Here is a 19,418-nt window from a genome sequence, read left to right on the forward strand (position 1 = left end):
TCTTTCTCTCTGTTTTTTTTTTTTTTTTTTTTTTTTTTTGAGGCAGAGTCTTGCTCTGTCACCCAGACTGGAGTGCAGTGGCATGATCTCGGCTCACTGCAACCTCCACCTCCTGGGTTCAAGCCATTCTCCTGCCTCAGCCTCCCCAGTAGCTGGGATTACAGGCACACACCACCACACCCAGCTAATGAAAGGAGATCTCTGGGACTTCCAGATGGGACCCTTCAGGGGAGGCACCCCAACTCAGACACCAGTTTCTCCTGCTGACTTAGCATTAGGGGCTGAGGCTGGTCACTGTCTGTTCTGTAACCTAGAAGGTGACAGTCTCCTCTGGAGCCAGATAGTTTGTTTCTTTCCACCCAAAAGGAATCCTCCCCATCACACACACACACACACACACGTACACACACACACACACACACACACGTACGCACACACACATTCGCACTTACTCACCCGTCATCATGGAAGAGGCCAGGAAAGAGGCAGGCGAGGACGCTGAGGGGGCTGATGGAGAACAGGTACACATTCACCACATGGCCCACGCTGTGTAAGACTAAGAAGAGCAGACCAGGTGGTGAGCTTGGGGCAGCCTAGGGTGGGTGCTCACTCATTCAGCCCCAGATGGAGGACCCTGGCCAGAGTGGGGGGCCCAAAGAAGTACCCTAGGAGTCTCGACTTCTGACCTCTTTTTTTTTTTTTTTTTTTAGATGGAGTCGCACTCTGTCACCCAGGCTGGAGGGCAGTGGCACGATCTCGGCTCACTGCAACCTCTGCCACCCAGGTTCAAGCAGTTCTCCTACTTCAGCCTCCTGAGTAGCTGGGATTACCGGCATGTGCCACCACACCCAGCTGATTTTTGTATTTTTAGTAGAGACGGGGTTTCACCATTTTGGCCAGGCTGGTCTCGAACTCCTGACCTCAAGTGATCCACCCACCTCGGCTTCCCAAAGTGCTGGGATTAGGGGCATAAGCCGCCGCGCGGGCCTGGACTTCTGATCTCTAAACAATCTCCTGGCCCTACCCAACACCCCACAGACACACCATCCATGTGCACAACCATGTGAGTCTGAAATTACAGCATTAGAATTTCACTCCTTTGCTTTCTCTCAGAGTCATGCTTTAAAACATAAAAATTGGGAGAAATGACACATGCACACTCATTCTGGGGTGTTAGTAACTTGTCAGCTGAGGCTGGTGAGGCACCCTGGAAAGTGTGGGAAGAGGCACTTGGCAGTGACCAGCTACAGGCTCCCGGGCTTACTTCACACCCTGGCCCAGGCCAACTCCATCCTGATGGAGAAGGACGTTAAAGGTAAGTGCCAGCAGAGAGGGGTGCTTTCATAGGAGGGGAAGTCAGCGGGGGCGGGAGGCTTTGGAGAGCCTCCCTGGGACACCCAGGCCCTGCCTGTGAGGACGATGGCGGTGGAGGCAATGAGGCGATGGAAGTCCACAGCGGCGTCGAAGGGCACGTAGCGGTTGAGGAAGGTTTCTCGCAGGAAGGTGATGAGATTGCGGCACATGGTGAGCAGGATGTAGGAGAACATGAAGGAGATGCTGGCTGCTGTGCCCCGCGACAGGATGATTCCCACGCGGGTGGTGTCCGTGATGCCCGTGTGGTGTGCGGCAAAGGCGTAGTCTGTGGAGGGGGCCCAGGCAGGCAAGCGAGGGTCAGTGCAGAGGAGAGAGAGCTGGTTAGGGAGGTCATCAGTGGTAGGCCCTGGCCGGCTGCCACTCACAACAGGCCTTCTCCGCACAGTCTTCACTCAAACAGGCTCCACCCACCCCACCCAGGGCTGGCACTTATCGCAGGCCCCACCCCAGGGCTGTCCGTCACTCACAGTAGGCCCCACCCCCAGGGCGATCACTCATTGCAAGCCTAGGGACAGGGCTTGTGGTAAGTGAAGTCACTCACAGTAGGCCCTCTCCAGGAAAAGCCCCCCAGCAATGGCGTAGAACACGGCCACGCAGCCGATGTGGCGCCGGTAGTTCTCAATGAAGCGCTTGAACTGTTGCACCGTCTGGTTGAGACGGCTGCGTTGGAACTTCTGTCGGTGCGCCTCAGTGAACAGCAAGGGCTGGAATGACGTTACCCTGGGAGACAGGAAGCCTTAGCCTTTGGCACCCACCATCGGACCCAACGCTAGTGGGGCCCCACTTCACGGAGGGGAGCCGCCCAGAAGTGAGGGAAGCCCAGTGCTTCCGAGAAAGAAACCTAGTGACCCTTGTGGAAGTAGGGTTCAGACCTCACCGCATCAGGCTATATTGCACTGCATAAGCAAGCTGGCAGTGGAGGGATGGCCCGGAGTGCTCATTTCTTCCCAGGGGATGCACTCCATCTACCTGTGTTCATTCACACTCAGTCCCTCTCCTTCCAGTCTGTAGCTCCCAACTCCCACCCGGCACCCATATTCAGCCTTTACTAGAGACTCAAAGGACACCTCTTCCATGAAGACATCTCTGACCTCCCTGGCAGAGGTGAGTGCTTCCTTGAGTTCCAAAGCCCTTCGCTCTTACCACTGTTAGAACAGTCATCAGTGGGACATTGAAATTATCAGTGTACCGGACTCTCTTCTTAGATTGTGATGTTCTTGGGCAAGAACTATTCACCCCGCCTGTACCCACAATGTTTAGCACAGTGCCTGGCACCAAGGAAAGGATGTTTGTAAGCTGAAGGAATGGATGAACTGCCTGGGCTTAAGGGGAAGAGCAGACATACTTCTTGCCAAACCTCCGCCGAATCTCCTGGGGAGGGTCTGTGTCCATGGGGCACTGCAGTCTCTGAGGTGTCAACTCAGTCTCGATGTCGCTGCGGGAACAGCGGGCACTCACTCTGGGAGAGGGACTAAGACAAGAATGGTAAGAGATAGGATGCTGGCCATCTCAACCACTCATTCCTCTGCTGTCCTGGTCTGCCTCCAAACCCATTCTGCTGAGGAAGGATCAGAGCTGTCAGCAAGGGGACAGCAGGATTCCCACAGTCACCTATAGACAGAGTCTGATCTTGGGGGTCCTCGCTAAGGCTGCTGCATATGCCTTTACCCTTCACAAGGCCATCTGGGCCAGGCTGTAAGTGACAGCGGAAATCCAGCAGGCTTTCTGCTTGCCCTGGCACAGGGCTGTGTCTGCCTAGAGAAAGGGGTGCCTTTTTCTAATTTGTTTGAAGGTGCTGCATGGGCTAGCGGTGGCCCTGATCCCAGGCATTCAGGGGAGAGAAATGGCAACTCCCCAACTCCTCCCTCCGACATTCCCAGATGGGGGCTTACCAGATCATCTCCTGGCTGATGTAGGAGGCTCGCCGGCAGAGGTCCTTGATGACTTCAGGCACCTCCACCCCTGCAAAGCAGAGCTGGGCTAGGGAGCAGCTCAGGGTCCAGAGCCCAGGAAGACCTGGCTCAAACGCAGAGCACTCCTACCATCCCATGCTCAGACACAGTAGACAGTCCCAGACCAATGGAGGCCCTGCCTTCGGGTGCCCCAACCTCAGCCCTTGTCCCCAGTGGGAGCTGGACCCAGCCATAGGTGGGCAGGGAAAAGGCCTGAAAGAAAGTTGGCCAGGCAGGCTTCCCTAAAGTGTGTCCATCATCAGTCCCACTTCTGGGACTATGGGGCAGAGTTCAGGAACTGTATATAACCTGCCTTCTGAGCCCGCTCTGCCATAAAAATTTGGCTTAAAATCCTCCAGCTTAAAACCTCCAAGAGCTAAATGTAGAATCTAGGTGGTAGGTATATGGGAGACCATGCTACAGTTCTTTTTACTTTTCTTTGTTTGAAAATGTTCATAATAAAATATGCAGGAGAAAAGCTCTCCCAGGAGCCACCCCATTGTTCCTGTCTAGGCTGGGCACTGAAGGCAGGGCAGGACTAAGCTGCAAAGCCAAGTTCTTACAGGAGTCCTGGGAATCTCTGGGTTTCTTCCAAGTGCTGAACCAAGCCTGAAGATGACCCTGGTCTATAGTTGAGGTCAAAAGAAGGTAAGCTGAACTATATTAAAATTAAATCAGAATGTTTAAAACAAAGTATTAATGCCTGTACTCTCAAATGTTCCACAAACAGCAAATGTGGTAAAATGGTAACAAATAGCATATCTAGGTGAAAAGTGAAGGAACATCTCTTTTTTTGAGACAGAGTCTCTGTCGCCCAGGTTGGAGTGCAGTGGCACAATCTTGGCTCACTGCAGCCTCTGCCTCCTGGTTCAGGTGATTCTTGTGCCTCAGCCTCTGGAGTAAAACTTGGGACTACAGGCGTGTGCCACCATACCTGGGTAATTTTTGTACTTTTTTTTTTTTTTATAGAGATGGGGTTTCTCTATGTTGGCCAGGCTGGTCTTGAACGCCTGACCTCAAGTGATCCTCCTGCTTTGGCCTCCCAAAGTGCTGGGATTACAGGCATGAGCTATTGCACCTGGCCCTTTGTTCCTTTTCTTTAGTTTTAAAATCTTTCAAAAAAAAAAAATCTGGAGTCAACAACAATTAAAAAAAAAACCAATATTCAGTGCTAATCTTCCTCAATCCCCAAGCCTGGTTTTACCCTCCACCCCAGGTGTTGGATGTCCCTGGGACTCTGTGGTGTGGGCTCCCTTCCATGCACCTTCCTTGCTCCTGCCCTTAGGCTCAGGTGCCTGCTGTCCTGGCTGCCTGGGAAAGGTAAAAAGTTGCAGAATCAGGAGTGCTGGGTTCCCTCTCTTCCAGCTCTCCTTACCCCCAGGGGGAAGCCCTGACCAGAGGCTCATCTGTGTCTTATCTAACTTGCCCCTCTTGCCTGTGGAGGCTGCTCAGCCTACCCCTTCTCATAATTCTGGGACGGGCTGGGTTTGGTCTCAACATGCCCCAGTGAGAGTCCTAAGATGAGAAGATACCATAACAGCTCAGAGAAGGCCACAGACAGACCCTCCTGCCTGCTGCTTGCCCCTTCTCACTCTAACTCTAGCCCCCACCCACTTCAATCAGACACTGGTGGGGCAGGAAGTAGGGGGAAGGACAACAGAACCAGGTCTTCATGTATTCAGCAAACATTTACTGAGCACTCAGCCAGGAGATATAGTGGCAAAAAAAACCCCCAAGAGATACCACCCCACCCCCACAACCAGACATCCCAGCTGAAGGGAGTATGGCCTGAGTAGGGCTGTAACAGGGAGACAGTCTCCCCCTGCCCTGGGCACCAGGCACAGGGAGCCAGGGAAGCAGAGTTCCAACCACCATTCTCTACCCTATCCTGACCCTACCCACCCCACCAGCAGAGCTGCATTATGACTTTCGTGGGCCCTAGGCACTTTCACCTTTTTGGGTCCTTTCCTCCATAAAAATAAAAAATAATATTTTAAAATTATATTGTATAATTATGTTGATATAAAGAAAACTACAATCCAGATTGGATACATTATTACATATTACTACATTCATTTTTTTCTTCTGATTTTAATGGAAATGAAATCATTTCTGTGGACTCCTAAAAGTATGTGGGCATTGTGCCTACTATGCCTAACCAATGAGTCGGCGCTGCCTACCAGGCTGCCCCACCTTTGACACAGAGCTGCGTGAAGCGGAGCTCGCTGTTGTGGTCCCGCAGCATAAAGTGAAAATCCTCCCATGTCAGCTCCTCCTTGTCCTGGAATCCCGACTCCCGGAACATGGACTCCACCACCTCAGCCAGCTGGGTCTTGGACAGGCAGTTGTTGGAGATCTCAATGAAGGATCTGGGGTTGGGGGAGAGGAACCATCAGGCCCTGACTGGGGCCTGCGACCCAGACACAGGGCACACTGACTGCATCGCACCAAGTTCTCTGTACCCACGTGGAGGGGCCCCGACTGGCCACATCCCAAGCCCCCTGCTAGTTGGAACAGCCTCTGGTTACATGGGTAAGGAGGAGGCCTCTGCCTTCCTTGGCCCTTCTGCTCTCTCCTTCAGGTCCCACCTCTTTGTCCTGGCATCCCTGCCCTGGCCCATTCTCCTGGCTGTCCCAGAGAACCAACCTCAGCATCCTGATGAACTCATCCTTGGAAATGAGGCCATTCCCATCAAAGTCGTACATGCGGAACATAAGGCGAGACTTTTCCTCAGGAGAGCCTGGGAGAGGGAGGACTCCATAAGGAGAGCCCCCGCCTGCCTGCCTGAACCCCCAGGCTGGCCAAAAGGGGCCTCACACCAGTGTGATGACCCACTTCTGGACACAGCAAGGGTTACTCTGCTTCCTGACCCCGGCTTTCTGGGCATCTGCCATGGCTGGAGACCTGGTCCCAGGGCTTCCCCACCTCCAACAGATCCAGCCCCTGTCCAGCCTCTCCTATCATTCCCTCCTCCCTCACCTTTCATGAAGACCACCAGGATGTCCAAGAACTCTCGGAAGGACAGGTAGCCATTGCCATCCTTGTCAGCCAGAGAGAACATTGACTCCACAAACATGTCCTGGGGCTTGAGGCCCAGGGACTCGGCAAACTCGGCCCTGCTCAGTTCACAGGTCAGGGCCTCCCGCACCTTCTGGGAGGAGTCCAGGGGCAGGGTCCCTGCGTCGGCCTGGTTGATGTCCAGCACCTGCACTTGGGCAGCAGCAGAGGGAGGGAGAGGAGACAAGGTTTCCTTGACTTGAAGTTCAGCTGAGCCCTGTAGGAGCCACCTTTTGAGGTGTCTGCCCAGGACCCCTCTGCTAGGAGGCCCTATGGTGGTGCCTGAGGCCATGTTTGTTCTACAGAACCCTGACCCTCTGCCTTAGCTGACTGGACAGGGGACTCACTTGGAATTAAGAAGTGTGAGGTCTGTCTTGACTTGAGCGCAAGAAAGCTCAGAAAGTGTGGACCACTCTCTTCCTCCAAGTGCTCAGCCACTTAGAGACCAAGTAAGGCAAAGGCAGCCTAGGACACGAATGGCCTCATTGGCTGACAGCTTTCCTTTTCTAGGTCCTTTCAGGCCAGGTTGATGTCCTCTCTTTGGAATTCCTGAGACATCTCTGTATTCTCAGAGTCAAGTGACCCTTTGTCAATGCTAGCTTATTGGGGTTTCTCTTATTTATATGTAAAAAAAGTTTTAACTAAGACAAGGCTTCAGCTGGATTGAGGAAAAGCTGGGCTTGGGAAAGGGGAATTCTCATTGTGGCCATCCCCAGCCCACCCAGAGGCTGCCCCAGTATGAGATGACAGACAGTGAGGAAGCAGGCAGGCCACAGGCCACAGTACCTGTCTTTCCTGCCTGTCAAGTGAGGTGCCTACTCCAAGTCTGGTGATAGTTTCATGAGGTAAACCTTACAGCTTCAAACAAGGTACTGTAGTGGAAAGAGCCTAGGGCTGGAGGCAAGAGACCTGGGTTCATGTCCCAACTCTGTCACCTGCTTGCTGAATGACCTCAGGCAAGTCTCTTCGGTTGCCTGGGATTCATTTCCTCATCTGCCCTACTTATCTCACAGGTTTATTGAGAGACCAACAAAAGTAGTTGTGTTGAAAATGTTCTGAAAGCTGAAATCACTGTGCAGATATGAGACACTGACAGCCACCCCCAGGATATATCAGCACACTTCGTGTCTCAGCACAGGGAGTTCCCATAGCCCCGATGGATCCTGAATGAATGGAGATGCCCAGTCCTGCTTGGGCTCTAGGAAGGAGTCACCCAGCTGAGGGTCCCTCTGTTCTTGTACATATTCAAGTTCAACTTGTTTGTCCTCAAATGACTTTAAATCATGTTCCTGGCACAGAGTAAATGTCTGTTCAATGGATGCTTCTCTCATGAATCCTCTCCCCAACCACATGATCCTGCTCTTTCTCCTCAAACATTAATTTTTTTGCTCTTCCATGGAGCCCTCTTTTCAGTCCCTCCTGTTCCTTTCCTCTGACCCAAAACTTGTCCAACTTTAAGTCCTTGCCAAATATCACCTCCATCGTGATCTCACAGCAGGCTGAAGACTCACTGTCTTCTCTGAGCTCCTGGATCGATGATTTCCTGAATCACTTTTGTAGCCTTCATTCTTTGCCAGTTATCTTCCTTTCTGTGCATGTTCCATCTCCCCAGTGGAAGGATAAGCTTCTTCAGTGGGAGAACCATGCTGTATTTATCTTTTTTTTTTTTTTTTTAATTGAGATGGAGTCTTACTCTGTTACCCAGGCTGGAGTGCAGTGGTGCGATCTTGGCTCACTGCAACCTCTGCCTCCCAGGTTCAAGTGAGTCTCCTGCCTCAGCCTCCCAAGTAGCTGGGATTACAGGCACCCGCCACTACACCTGGCTAATTTTTGTATTTTTAGTAGAGACGGGGTTTTGCCATGTTCGCCATGAGGCCACCCCTGACCTCAAATGATCCACCTGCCCCACCTCCCAAAGTGCTAGGATTACAGGTGTGAGCCACTGCACCTGACCATATTTATCTTTATCTACCATGTTTCTCCACTCCACTACCCTGCTCCCAGGCTGCCTCTATTTTTGTGCCAGCTGTGGACTCAAGTCTCTGCATTTTTGTCTTGTTTCCCTATATCCTCCCAATCTCTCTCAGAAGTCTGCAAAGTGGACATCAATGCCCCATGGAGGGCCCTGGCAGCTGCACTCCCCCAAGAAGGGGTGAACAATATCCCTCATGGTGCCCACACTGCCTTGGGTCTCTGCAGCCTTTGAGGCAGGCTGAGATGAGCGAGGATGGAAAGTCTGGGCAGCCCTGAGGAGCGCGATAAGCAACACATGCAGAGAAGCCCATTCCTGGGCATCCCCACAGTGGGGCCTTGTAGTTGGAGGTGGGGTTCAGGTGGGGCAGGGGCAACTCCTTATGATAAAGTCTGGTGATTCATCCAAAATTGCAATAGACTTGATTATTAGCTGAGAACTCTGGGCTCTGACTTCACCTCGAGTCACCCCATGGCCTCATGCAGGTAAGGATGCCACCACAGCATAAGGACTGATCTGGTCTCATGTACACACCTGGGAGAAAAGGTGCCTGAAAAAGGTCTCCAGCAGGTGGCTCCGCTGCTCCCGCGTCACAGCTGCTCTCATCAGCTCCTGCTCCCGCAGCTCCCACTCCTGGATGCTCAACCCGCTCTCCTTCAGAGCTCCCCGGAGATTTTCCACCAGCGCCTGCCGCTCTTCCTCCAAGTTAAACAGCAGCACCTAAAGGGGCAGCCCGAGCAAACGCAACCATTTGCCAAGGCCTCTGGAGGTTAGGCAGTTTATGTGGGTTATGTCAGAGGGGCCACTGGGGTGGCCTTGCAAAAGAGATATTGTATCTCCTTTTACAGAAGAGGAAAGGGGCTTAGTAGGGTTAAGTGACTTGCTGATAGGTGCAGAGTTTGCATTTAAAGGCACATGTACAAAGACATTCTTCCCTCTATTCCATAATAGAGAAGGGAGAGGAGGGCAGGAAGGCCAGAGGATGGAGGGGACCATGGGCCAGGCCTCTGATTTAGCTGTCCTACAAAATCTCTAAAAATTCACTACATTCTGAGATAAGAGGACAGGGAAGAGGGCTTTGCTTCTTCCAAGGACATCCAGCTGGGACCTGACAGGTTGTCCTTAGAAAAGGAGGAGGCAGACTGTGGTTGCAAGAGTTAGGAGGAAACCATGGAGATTATGTCATCCAGCAGACCCGGAGCGGGATAAATGTGTCCAAGTTTATCTCTCTATCAGGTACTCCACCCGGGAACAAGAAGCCAGACTCCTGCACAGTAACTATCATTTCCTGCCTCCTGACCCCATGCTCCTTCCCCTCCACCTGGCTGCCTCCCTGGCCTTGGCTGTGGACAAGGAGCCAGATGCCAGCTGAGCCATACCAGGTCATACTCCTTGGGGATCTTGAGCAGCAGAGTGCGGCGTCCACGGTTGCTGGACAGGACGAGGTTGACCTTCTGTGGAGGCTGCAGCTGGATGGTGCGGAGCACAGTGAGCCTGCCGTCTACCACACGGATCTGCCCGGGCTGCAGGTGCACGAGCACGGGCCGGTAGGGCTCCTTGCGGCCTTGCCATTCCAAAGCTAGCGGGAGAGAGACAGGGCTTCGTCAGCGGGACCCATCAGAGGTACATTGGGAGGAAGAGGGCCAGCTCAGGGCTGAAATTAGATCGAGGCCTCCACAGTTCATTGTCCCCTTCTGGGGTACTGAGAGTCATTCCCTCCCTGAAAGCCTGGCTGTGCCTCTAGCCCCATGAAAAGAATAGTAACTATCATTTCCTGAATGTTTTCTATGTGCTCAATACTATACCAAGTGCTTTGCATGAACTATTTCATTTAATTATAAACCTGTGAGGTAGGTGCTATTATTATTCCTATTTTATGGATAAGAAAAAAAGGGTTTAGAGAGATTCAAAAACCTGCCTAAGGCCCAATAGCCCATAGTGGTGGTAGAACTAAGATTCCAATCCCAGTCTGACTCTGGACCTTCATTAATCACTTCTCTGTTGCCTGGAGTTCCAGCGAGAGATGCTACAAATCAGCAGTTCCCAGGGATTCGCAAGTCATAGTGACCCTGTAAGGTCTAGGCAGGGTCCAATGACTGCTGCACATGAGGAACTCCGGAGGCTGCAGGACTCCAGGTCCAACTTCTGCTTAATGCCACTGTGGCCTTGCCTGCAGTCCTAGAAAAGGGAGGCCTTTTCCTTAGGCTGCTGGGGTGGAGGTGGGTAGCTGTAGCGCTGAGCCGTGTCCTCCCTACCTCCACCCTGGCCAGCCCTAGGCCTACCTTCCATGCCTCCCACGAGCTTCTCAGACACGATGCTCTGGCGGTCCTGGCCTTGGAGCCTCTTGAAATTTCTCATCCGGAGCCGGGCAACAATCCAGGCGCTGAGCAGGCTCACTGGGAGGGCAGAGGCAGAGGCTCAGGGAGAGGTGGGGGTCTAGGGGATGGAAGCGGCTCCTTTCTCAGCTCCTTTCCTGGCAATACCACCTATTGTCCCCACCTCCTAGGTCAGCTTGCTCAATTGTTTCAAATTGGGAAGGTCCCTGGGGGAAGCTGCTCAGCATCCCATGGGGAGCTTTGGGTAGCATCTAAGATACCCACCCTGCCTCCTCAGATTCCATCACTCACATCCCTTCCTAGCCAGAGACTAAGTCCAGAGTCCTTGTGTCAGAGACTAGACTCACCCCACCAGGCTGCTAGCTGACCCACACACAGCCTTGCCAAAGACTAAGCCCCAAGCCCTCACTCCAGCGACTATGTCTGCCCCAGCCCTCCCTTCCTCCCTCCCTCCCTCCCTCCCCTCCCTCCCTCCCTCCCTTCCTTCCTTCCTTCCTTCCTTCCTTCCTTCCATTCTCTCTCTCTCTCTTTCTTTTTTTGACAGAGTTTTGCTCTTGTTGCCCAGGCTGGAGTGCAATGGCGTGGTCTAAGCTCACCGCAACCTCTGCCTCCCGGATTCAATTGATTCTCCTGCCTCAGCCTCCCAAGTAGCTGGGATTACAGGCATGCACCACCATGCCCAGCTAATTTTGTATTTTTAGTAGAGACAGGGTTTCTCCATGTTGATCAGGCTGGTCTCGAACTCCTGACCTCAGGTGATCCACCTGCCTTGGCCTCTCAAAGTGTTGGGATTACAGGCGTGAGCCACGGCGCCCGGCCTTAGCCCTTGTTCTTAAACAGGGATTTGCGTCTGACAGTCCTCTAGGCTCAGGCCTGCAAAAAGCTGTGGATTATAGATTCCCCCTGGCTCCTGACCAATGCTGGGCCCTGGGGGGAGTCCCAGGAAAACAGGGAGGCAATTCTCCCTGGAGCTGACTTCTCTGTAGGTCAGACACTTCTCTTGTCCCTTCCTCCTCTAGTGTTTCATTCTCCTACCGAGAGGGACCATGCTCTGTGTGGTTTGCGTGGTTTGCTGTCATTAGTGGAACCACCCAAACTGCATCCCCTAGCTTGCATCTCTCTCCCCACCCCACTCTGTCCATCATTTTACCCAAAGGGAAGCAGCAGAGGGTCCCGATGGTGACCCCGAAGCCAAATCCACTGCCCTCAAAATAGTCACGAACAACAGAAGGAGCACATGCTGGCAGGCCTTCAGTGCTGAGCTGTCTCGGCTGCGGACAGGGGTCTCCTGGGAAGGCAGAGGAAGCCAGCGTCCTGGGTGCTGGGCCACAGGTGCTGGCACAGGATCACTGAGGAGGTTAGGGTGGCAGAAAGGGGGTGGGGGCACTCTGGGTAGCTGAGGGGAAGGGGCTACCTTGGGTAACAAGTGGGGTAAAAAATGAATCCCAACCTCCATCTCTCGCTCACACACAGAAGTGTACACACACACACACACACACACACACACACACACACACACACACGCTTCCCTCACTGCTGTAGGGTTGGGATATCCTCACTGCACTGAGCCCTCCTAATATTATACCTAGCCCCAGCTCCATCTCAGCCAAATGTGAATCTCCTCACCAGCTCTCTCTGAGTCTCATTTCTGCCCTCACTCAGCACTTCCTGGAGTTGTGCAGAGGGGACCCTACACAGCTGCAAGTGGTGGCCCTGGCACCTGGAGTTCTCAAGGGCAGAACCATAGCTCACTCCCCTCTTGGAGCACAGAGATTGACATTCAGCCACATTGAGCCAAGCCCAGAGCTGAAGAGGGACGAAGCTCCAGACCTACCACTCCTCCAGCCACCCCTTGGCCACTCACCTTTATGCCAGACAAAGACATTGGGCTGCAGGGCACTAGGGTCAATGTTGATAACAGTGACCAGCACGTCCCGCAGGGTGGTATTTCGGATTTCTTCAATCTCCTTCTTGGAGAACAGCCTAAGTTGGAGGAAGTAGAAGTCACTGGGATGGGAAGGGGATGCAGGCCTCCAGCAACCCCAGGCCCAAGGACCCAGGTGAGAAAATAGAACCCAGGGGTGTTGGGAAGAGGGTGGTGGGCTGGCTTGGAATTAAGGGCTCATGGGGGTTGTCTAAGGCCAGAAAGAGGGTCTGGGGCCCAGGCCGAAGTAGAGCCTGAGGCAGAGGCCCAGCATGCCTTACCCATTCCTGGTGTTCTCAAACCAGTAGCGGTCACCATCCCGCAGCCGCACAAATTGTTCAAGGACGATGGTGCTGAACAGAGGTCCAGGGTCCTGGTGGCTCTCCAGGAGTCCCCCAGGGAGCAGCTCTAGCCAGGATAAGTCCTGGTTGTACAGGGCGGCTGTGGCCTCCAGTACCTGGAACCAAGAAGGGGCAGAAGTAAGAGAAAGGACACTGCACCCACCCTAAGGCAAAGAGGTGGCTCCCAGGGATTAGCCCCAGGGATGATGATAATAAATGAGAATAACAGTAACTCACTCCTATATAGTGCTTATTATGCCCCAGGCACTGCTCTGAGTGTTTTACATAAGTGAACTCCATTTATGGGAACCCTCTCACACACTCAGCTGCCTATTTTATAAAGTAAGAAAACAGCCAGACAATCCCCATTCATAACTTGTTCTTGAAAAGGTATGAAAGTTGAAGGGACAAAATCAGAATGTGCAAAAGTTGAATGGCAGAATGATGTGTTATAAAAGGTTTCTATTCTTTAGAACTAAATTTTTTTTAATCAAATGCCTGATTATATATTGCCTTTTGGAGACAGTTTTCAAAAACATATCACCAGCATTTTCTACCTGACCTTTATTTTAGTTTTCTTTTCTCCACAGTGTAAATAGCACTTGACCAGCTTAATTCCACTGAGGCCCATTTGAAGCTAAAGATTTGCTACTTTTGGGATGCCTGGTGATTCCTATCTATATATTGATTTTATAAAGTTTACGAGCCCCCATGCTCATATCACTTCTTTATTGGCCTTTCGAATCTCCACTTTCCAATAATTTTATAAAATAGTCAGGGCGAAATACAATAGAATAGGCACACAACTGTAGAAACACTGCTGTGTCAAGATGGTAAGGTATCCCAGTCTGGTCTCTTGGCTAGCAGCTGAACAGGACCCCTGTTCAGCACCATCATCCTTGACCAATTTGTGCGGCTGCGGGATGGTGACCGCTACTGGTTTGAGAACACCAGGAATGGGTAAGGCATGCTGGGCCTCCACCTCAGGCTCTACCTTGGCCTGGGCCACCAGTCCAGGTGATAGCTCAGGGTGTAACAGCTGACTCCTGAAAGGCAACTTAAACATCAGTGCAAGAAAGCACAGATTGTTCCTAAGTCAAGGACCTTCTATACCCACTCAGGAGGGTGGAGAGAACAGTAAAAAATAGTAAATGAGATAGTGCCTATTAAGTGCCTAGCAAACAATAGATGCTTAATACATGCTTGCTGGATCTGAACAATCCGAGTGCAAAGCCACATCTTGCTGGTCTGGTAATCTTCATCCTGATATGTAATATTGGGAAAAGTGATCTCGGTAAGCCCTGCCCCTCCCATTAGGTGCTTGTCTCCTGTGCTCAAGTTTTACTGCCTATCTTCCATGTCTCAGGCCCACCTGCCTTATCCCTCCCACCCTACCCTCTACCCTCTGGGTCCTGACCCCTCCTCACAATGTCATTGCTCCGGGAGAGTGCAGGGTTGATGTCCTGCCAGCGGGTAATGGGAGACAAGCCCAGTGCTGCCCTGGCCTTGGCGTAAGAGGGCAGGCCCAGATCCCGGCCCCGCTGCAGGCAGCTGGCCAGGTGGTCTGTGCGGGAAAACTTCAGAGGCCCAGGCCAGAAATCTGGAGACGAGATACCAGACAGTCTGAGGGAGCTCAGGGCCACCACAGCAGTCTCCAGTCCAGGCCCCAGGCCCCAACCAGCCCCAGGAGACTTGAGCCAGAAGGAGCCATGGTCAGCATGTCAGAAGCTCTCTCATCAGTGAGTGCAGTGCAGGCTCCCAGCCCCAGGCACCCCCTCATACCTGGCTCTGGAAGTCCAGCTGAGCCTCTTCCCAGAGGCCAGGAGATCACAACCTGCAGGGACAGCCTCAGACTCACCCCGCACATCTTCAACCAACACATGGTCCTCTCGCTCTGCGATCTGGGAGGCCATGCCCAACAGCAGTGCATCGACATCTTCAGCACTTTGTAGGCTTGGGTGCTTTATAGGTTGGGGGTGGGGAGGAGAGGGGTGTGGTTAATGGTGTCAGAGGTTAGACAGCCAGGCTCCCCCCGCACCATCATCCTTATCCCTGAGCCCACCCAGTCCTGCTGTTTGCTCCCAAACCGGTGGGACATTCCTCTTCTGCAGGTTGATTCCACACTCAGGGTGAGGGGTGTCCCCATCCAAAGTCAGTGCTGCCTGACAGAGGTCTATACAAGTACAAGGGGTCTTAAAATTTTACTTTGACCTTGGGATACTTGACAGTGTGGTTGGCAAAGTCACTAGAAGATCTAGGTCTTAGTCCTCTGTTGCTAACCAGCTGTATGACCTTGGGCAAGTCACAGGCCCTCTCTGAACTCAGTTTCCTTCCCTTAATAAAAAGGGACTCTGATGAGGGGGACACTGAGGCCTCTTTCAACTCAGCTCAGGGCTCTGATTCTATGGCTTCTTTTTTCTTCCTCCCCACTCCCTTCCCCTTAGTAAATACTTTACACAAAGTATCTCATTTTGCTTTAAATTCATGATCAATGTTCTTTACCCATGCTGGCCTGATTTGGACGGATGGACAATCCCCAGTAATCTCTAAGAACCCCTGCTTCCTCCCCACCCCCCTCACACATACGCATTCACACACTGCCTGGGATGTGTGTCTAATGGGACGTTTCCTTGGGGCAAGTGAGACTAGTTGGGGCACTCCAAGGCCTACAGGATGCCCAAAGCTGTCGAGGGAGAGGGAAAACGTGGGAGGGAGCAACGAAGGCAGAACCATACCTGCACAGGTCCCACTGGCTCTCCCACAGCCCTGAGGTTGGGGTGGTGGGTTGGCCTTTGGCCATGTTCAGCTACCTGGTCACCTCAGAATTTGTAGGGGAGATGCCTGAGGTCCTCCAGGCTGCCTCCTTCACCCCAGCCTATCCCAGCTACCCGCCTCAGCCTTACTGCCCACTTTCACCATGCACTCACACACACACACACATACACACACACACGCATGCACACACACATATCCACCACATATGTGGCCCCCAGCTCAGACCTCACGGCTCCAGTAGCTGTTGCAGACCCGGAGAGCTCTGGAGACACTTGAATTCCGATTGATGACCCCCTGGAAGTGGCAGCTGGCATTTCTGAAATGCAAGGAGCAGGGAGATGGTGATTGAGATAATGAGGTTATAATGTCAGGCATCAGTTCTGGTCTCCGAGGCGGTAGCCAGGGACCCCAGGCCATCGTCTTTCCGAGGTGGTGTATGGTTGGGACCTTGGTACATCCTGGAGGATCTGACTTTTGGAAGGTCCCACCCACAACATCAGACCAAATATCTAAAATGTATTCACAGCTCATTAACACGCACTCTCTCTCTCTGACTGTCTCTCAATATATGTATATACACACACATATTATATATATATATATATACACAGTTATATGTACAATATATGTGTACATATATACCTTTTTAAAGGATTCAAAAATTGTTCTTTCGAAACTACTTGTCTATGAATAACTCAGTTGGCTATTTCTCAGACACCATCAGGCATACCCCCGAGATTATTCCAGAGTAAATCTAATCTATGAATTGTTTTAAATTATAAAGCAATTGTAAAAATATAAACAGACATGCTTTGTTTCATATACATATACATACATATACATTATTTAAATCTGTCTTTTTTTTTTGTTTTTTTTTTTTTTTGAGATGGAGTTTCACTCTTGTTGTCCAGGCCAGAGTGCAACGGCACGATCTTGGCTCACCACAACCTCTGCCTTCCGGGTTCAAGCGATTTTTCTGCCTCAGCCTCCCGAGTGGCTGGGATTACAGGCACGCACCACCATACCTGGCTAATTTTGTATTTTTTTTTTTTTTTTAGTAGAGACAAGGTTTCTGCATGTTGGTCAGGCTGGTCTCTAACTCCCAACCTCAGGTGAACCACCCACCTCAGGCTCCCAAAGTGCTGGGATTACAGGCATGAGCCACCGCTCCTGGCCTATGTCTTTTTAAAGTTCCCTTTTCATTATTTTGAAGCCAATATTTTCCTTCAGATTGCACACATTTTAGAACCCTCTGCCCCCAAAAGGTTGCAGGCCCTGGGCCCTGTGATTATAGCTAAAAATGTCCCCAGTGTAGTGTCAAGATATGAGGTTTAGACCAGTGGGCTCTGTGACACCCTCTGAACCTTTATTACTCTATATTTAATGGTGGGGGGGAGGGTATATCTACACCAGCAGCAGGAGAATGGAAGTAAAAATACTTAAAAACCACAGTGATGTATCTTTTAAAACAATTGTTTTTCTTCCCCTCTCTATTCGTCGTTCCCTTGGGGACACTTCAGACTGATAATCCTATACAGAGGGCTCCTGAGGGCAGATTTTCCTCAGTTGACAGCCCCATCCCTCCCAGCACACAAACCTTTGAGCCCCTCCCTCACCTCATGTAGACGCCAGGGGGCACCATGGTGGAGAGGAACTGCTCAGAGGCCGCCACGAACTCCGAGGAGATGCTGGGGTCCAGAAATGGCCGGTATCCTGGGGAAATAGAAGAGAGGACAGAAGAATTTAGCCCTAAAATCCCCAACGTACTCCCCACTCCACCCCGCAAAACACACGTAAGCTCTCCCATCCTCCTTCCCCACTCCCTCACCTGTATACTCCGGGGGTGTTTTCTGCAGGAAGCTGGGCAGCCACTCATACACAGCGATGTTCTGAGGGGCAGAGAGGGGCGAGGGGAGGCACGAGTTGGATGGGGCGGGGCCTGGAAGGGTCTGAGCCCAAGGACGGCTTCCGTGTGGAGATGAGGACCGGGCAGGGTCAGTCATGGGAGAAGCAACTCAAACAGGAGTGGTGTGAGGCCTGTCCTCCCAAGGAACCAGGGGATTTGAGGGAGTGGGGGGTGGGGAGGTGATAAATAATAATCACCAGCCAGATTTCTCCTATAAACAGCGCGTGCCTCCCTATCATTTACAGGGGCTTCCCCAGACCTCGGCTGTCTGGGGAGGGGTTTCTGGGTGGAGGTTGTCCACAGATGGGGAGCTCCGTGTGGCAGCGGAGTCTCCCGTGGGCTTGCACGCGGAAGAGAGGACGTCGCGGGGCGCGGACGGCTGACCTGGTAGGTGGCGATGACCCTCTTGCGCGCGTGCTGGAACAGCTCCTCGTCCCCCCAGTCTGGGTGCTGGCGGGCCAGCCTCTGCGCCCACAGGTTGTGGTAGCGGAACCAGAGCAGGCCCAGCGCCTGCAGGAAGGGTTCCCGGTTCCCTCGCTCCGCCCCGAAGGCTGCATCCGACGTGGGGGGCGCAGGGGAGGAGATGAGCGGTAGCGTGATCGTGATCGGGGGAGCCCACACTCGCAGACCCCCAGCCGGCCCCGTCCCGCCCCCGCGGCCTCACCGTACAGCCCCCGGGGCCCGTTCTGCCCGGTGGCAGGATCGGGCGCCGCCCACATGAGCAGGGGGTTCTGAGAGTCTCGGGGGAAAGCGGGGTCGGGCCCTGACGCCAGCTGTCCCTCGGAGAAGCTCCGCAGCGCGTCGCTCCAGGAGTGCGAGGAGCCATAGATGGCGCTGCCGTCCAGCCAGCCCGTCACCTGGTTGGTCTGCGGGGCACGCGGCGGGTGAGCCGGGGTCGAGGGGCGGTGGCGAGCTAGGGAAGGCCGGGGCCTGGCGGGTGTCCGCGGCTGGGGAGTGGGCGCCTCTCCCCTCCAGGCCCTGCCAGGCCCGAAGCCCTGGCCCCACCTGGCTGGGGTGCCGTCCCTTCCCGCCGCCTTCCCCGCCTCACCAGGTCCCGGGGGTTGCTGGGACTCCGTCCGGTCTCGGGGTCCCAGCGGCTCCTCTGGAAGGGCAGCACCACGTCCCCGCGCTGGTCGGGGTCGAACACGGGGTCTCCGGGCGGGATGCGGATGTTGAGGAACTCGGCGGGGCAGCCGGGCGTTTCCACGCTCACCAAGTCCGAGAGCACGTGATAGCCTGCGGACAATGCAGGAGCGGGTGCTAGGGCAAACGGAGGGCCACTTTCCTTCCTACCCTAGGTATCCAGTCTCCTTCCCTCCCCTGAAGCTTCAAAAGACTCAGCAGCAATTATGGGCAAGTCCAAGCCTTGACCTCAGGCACTCCCTCCCAGTCTTTTGTCTTTTCTGTCCCTCTGTGCCTACACCTGATCCAAGCTGTTGTCATTGACAGTTTGGCTTTCTCCTTGGTAACTGGGAGGTGCCCTGTGAGTGTGCCTAGGCAAACGGGCTGGCAGCACCAGCTCCAACACGCAGCAGGAGCCAGGCATTCCTGATGGGCCAGCCACCAATCCTGTCACCGGGGTCAAGCCACCCTATCACCCCCACTTTGACTTCCCCTCAGTCCACTCTGCCAGAATCAGAACCCTGCCCTGAGCCTGTCCTAGAAGCCATGGGGCAATGCCTAAGAACAGGGTCCCACGGAGAGGCCCTCCCAGATTATTTTCATGTTTCTGCCTCTACCACCCCCTTACCCCTACCAACAACCCAACATGGAGGGATGCC

General features: G+C 53.2%; 1 protein-coding gene across 2 annotated transcripts in view; it reads right to left on the minus strand.

The window, feature by feature from the left end:
• Positions 1-19,418, minus strand: part of DUOX1 (dual oxidase 1) — a 35,611-nt gene that overhangs the window by 11,624 nt on the left and 4,569 nt on the right. For both annotated transcript variants that reach the window (XM_030814142.1, XM_030814143.1), the window contains 22 exons: positions 18,686-18,873; positions 18,302-18,503; positions 18,022-18,188; positions 17,560-17,620; positions 17,348-17,444; positions 15,957-16,047; positions 14,815-14,917; positions 14,384-14,556; positions 12,897-13,072; positions 12,556-12,674; positions 11,842-11,979; positions 10,638-10,751; positions 9,735-9,934; positions 8,890-9,075; positions 6,306-6,531; positions 5,973-6,066; positions 5,520-5,695; positions 3,267-3,336; positions 2,720-2,845; positions 1,916-2,094; positions 1,409-1,639; positions 457-556 (listed from right to left, as the gene is read on the minus strand). In XM_030814142.1, the coding sequence (XP_030670002.1) occupies positions 457-556; positions 1,409-1,639; positions 1,916-2,094; positions 2,720-2,845; positions 3,267-3,336; positions 5,520-5,695; positions 5,973-6,066; positions 6,306-6,531; positions 8,890-9,075; positions 9,735-9,934; positions 10,638-10,751; positions 11,842-11,979; positions 12,556-12,674; positions 12,897-13,072; positions 14,384-14,556; positions 14,815-14,917; positions 15,957-16,047; positions 17,348-17,444; positions 17,560-17,620; positions 18,022-18,188; positions 18,302-18,503; positions 18,686-18,873 (3,217 nt within the window). The remainder of the gene's footprint in view (positions 1-456; positions 557-1,408; positions 1,640-1,915; positions 2,095-2,719; positions 2,846-3,266; positions 3,337-5,519; positions 5,696-5,972; positions 6,067-6,305; positions 6,532-8,889; positions 9,076-9,734; positions 9,935-10,637; positions 10,752-11,841; positions 11,980-12,555; positions 12,675-12,896; positions 13,073-14,383; positions 14,557-14,814; positions 14,918-15,956; positions 16,048-17,347; positions 17,445-17,559; positions 17,621-18,021; positions 18,189-18,301; positions 18,504-18,685; positions 18,874-19,418) is intronic.

This window comes from Nomascus leucogenys, chromosome 6 (genome assembly GCF_006542625.1).
Source record: "Nomascus leucogenys isolate Asia chromosome 6, Asia_NLE_v1, whole genome shotgun sequence".
Classification (NCBI taxonomy): domain Eukaryota; kingdom Metazoa; phylum Chordata; class Mammalia; order Primates; family Hylobatidae; genus Nomascus; species Nomascus leucogenys.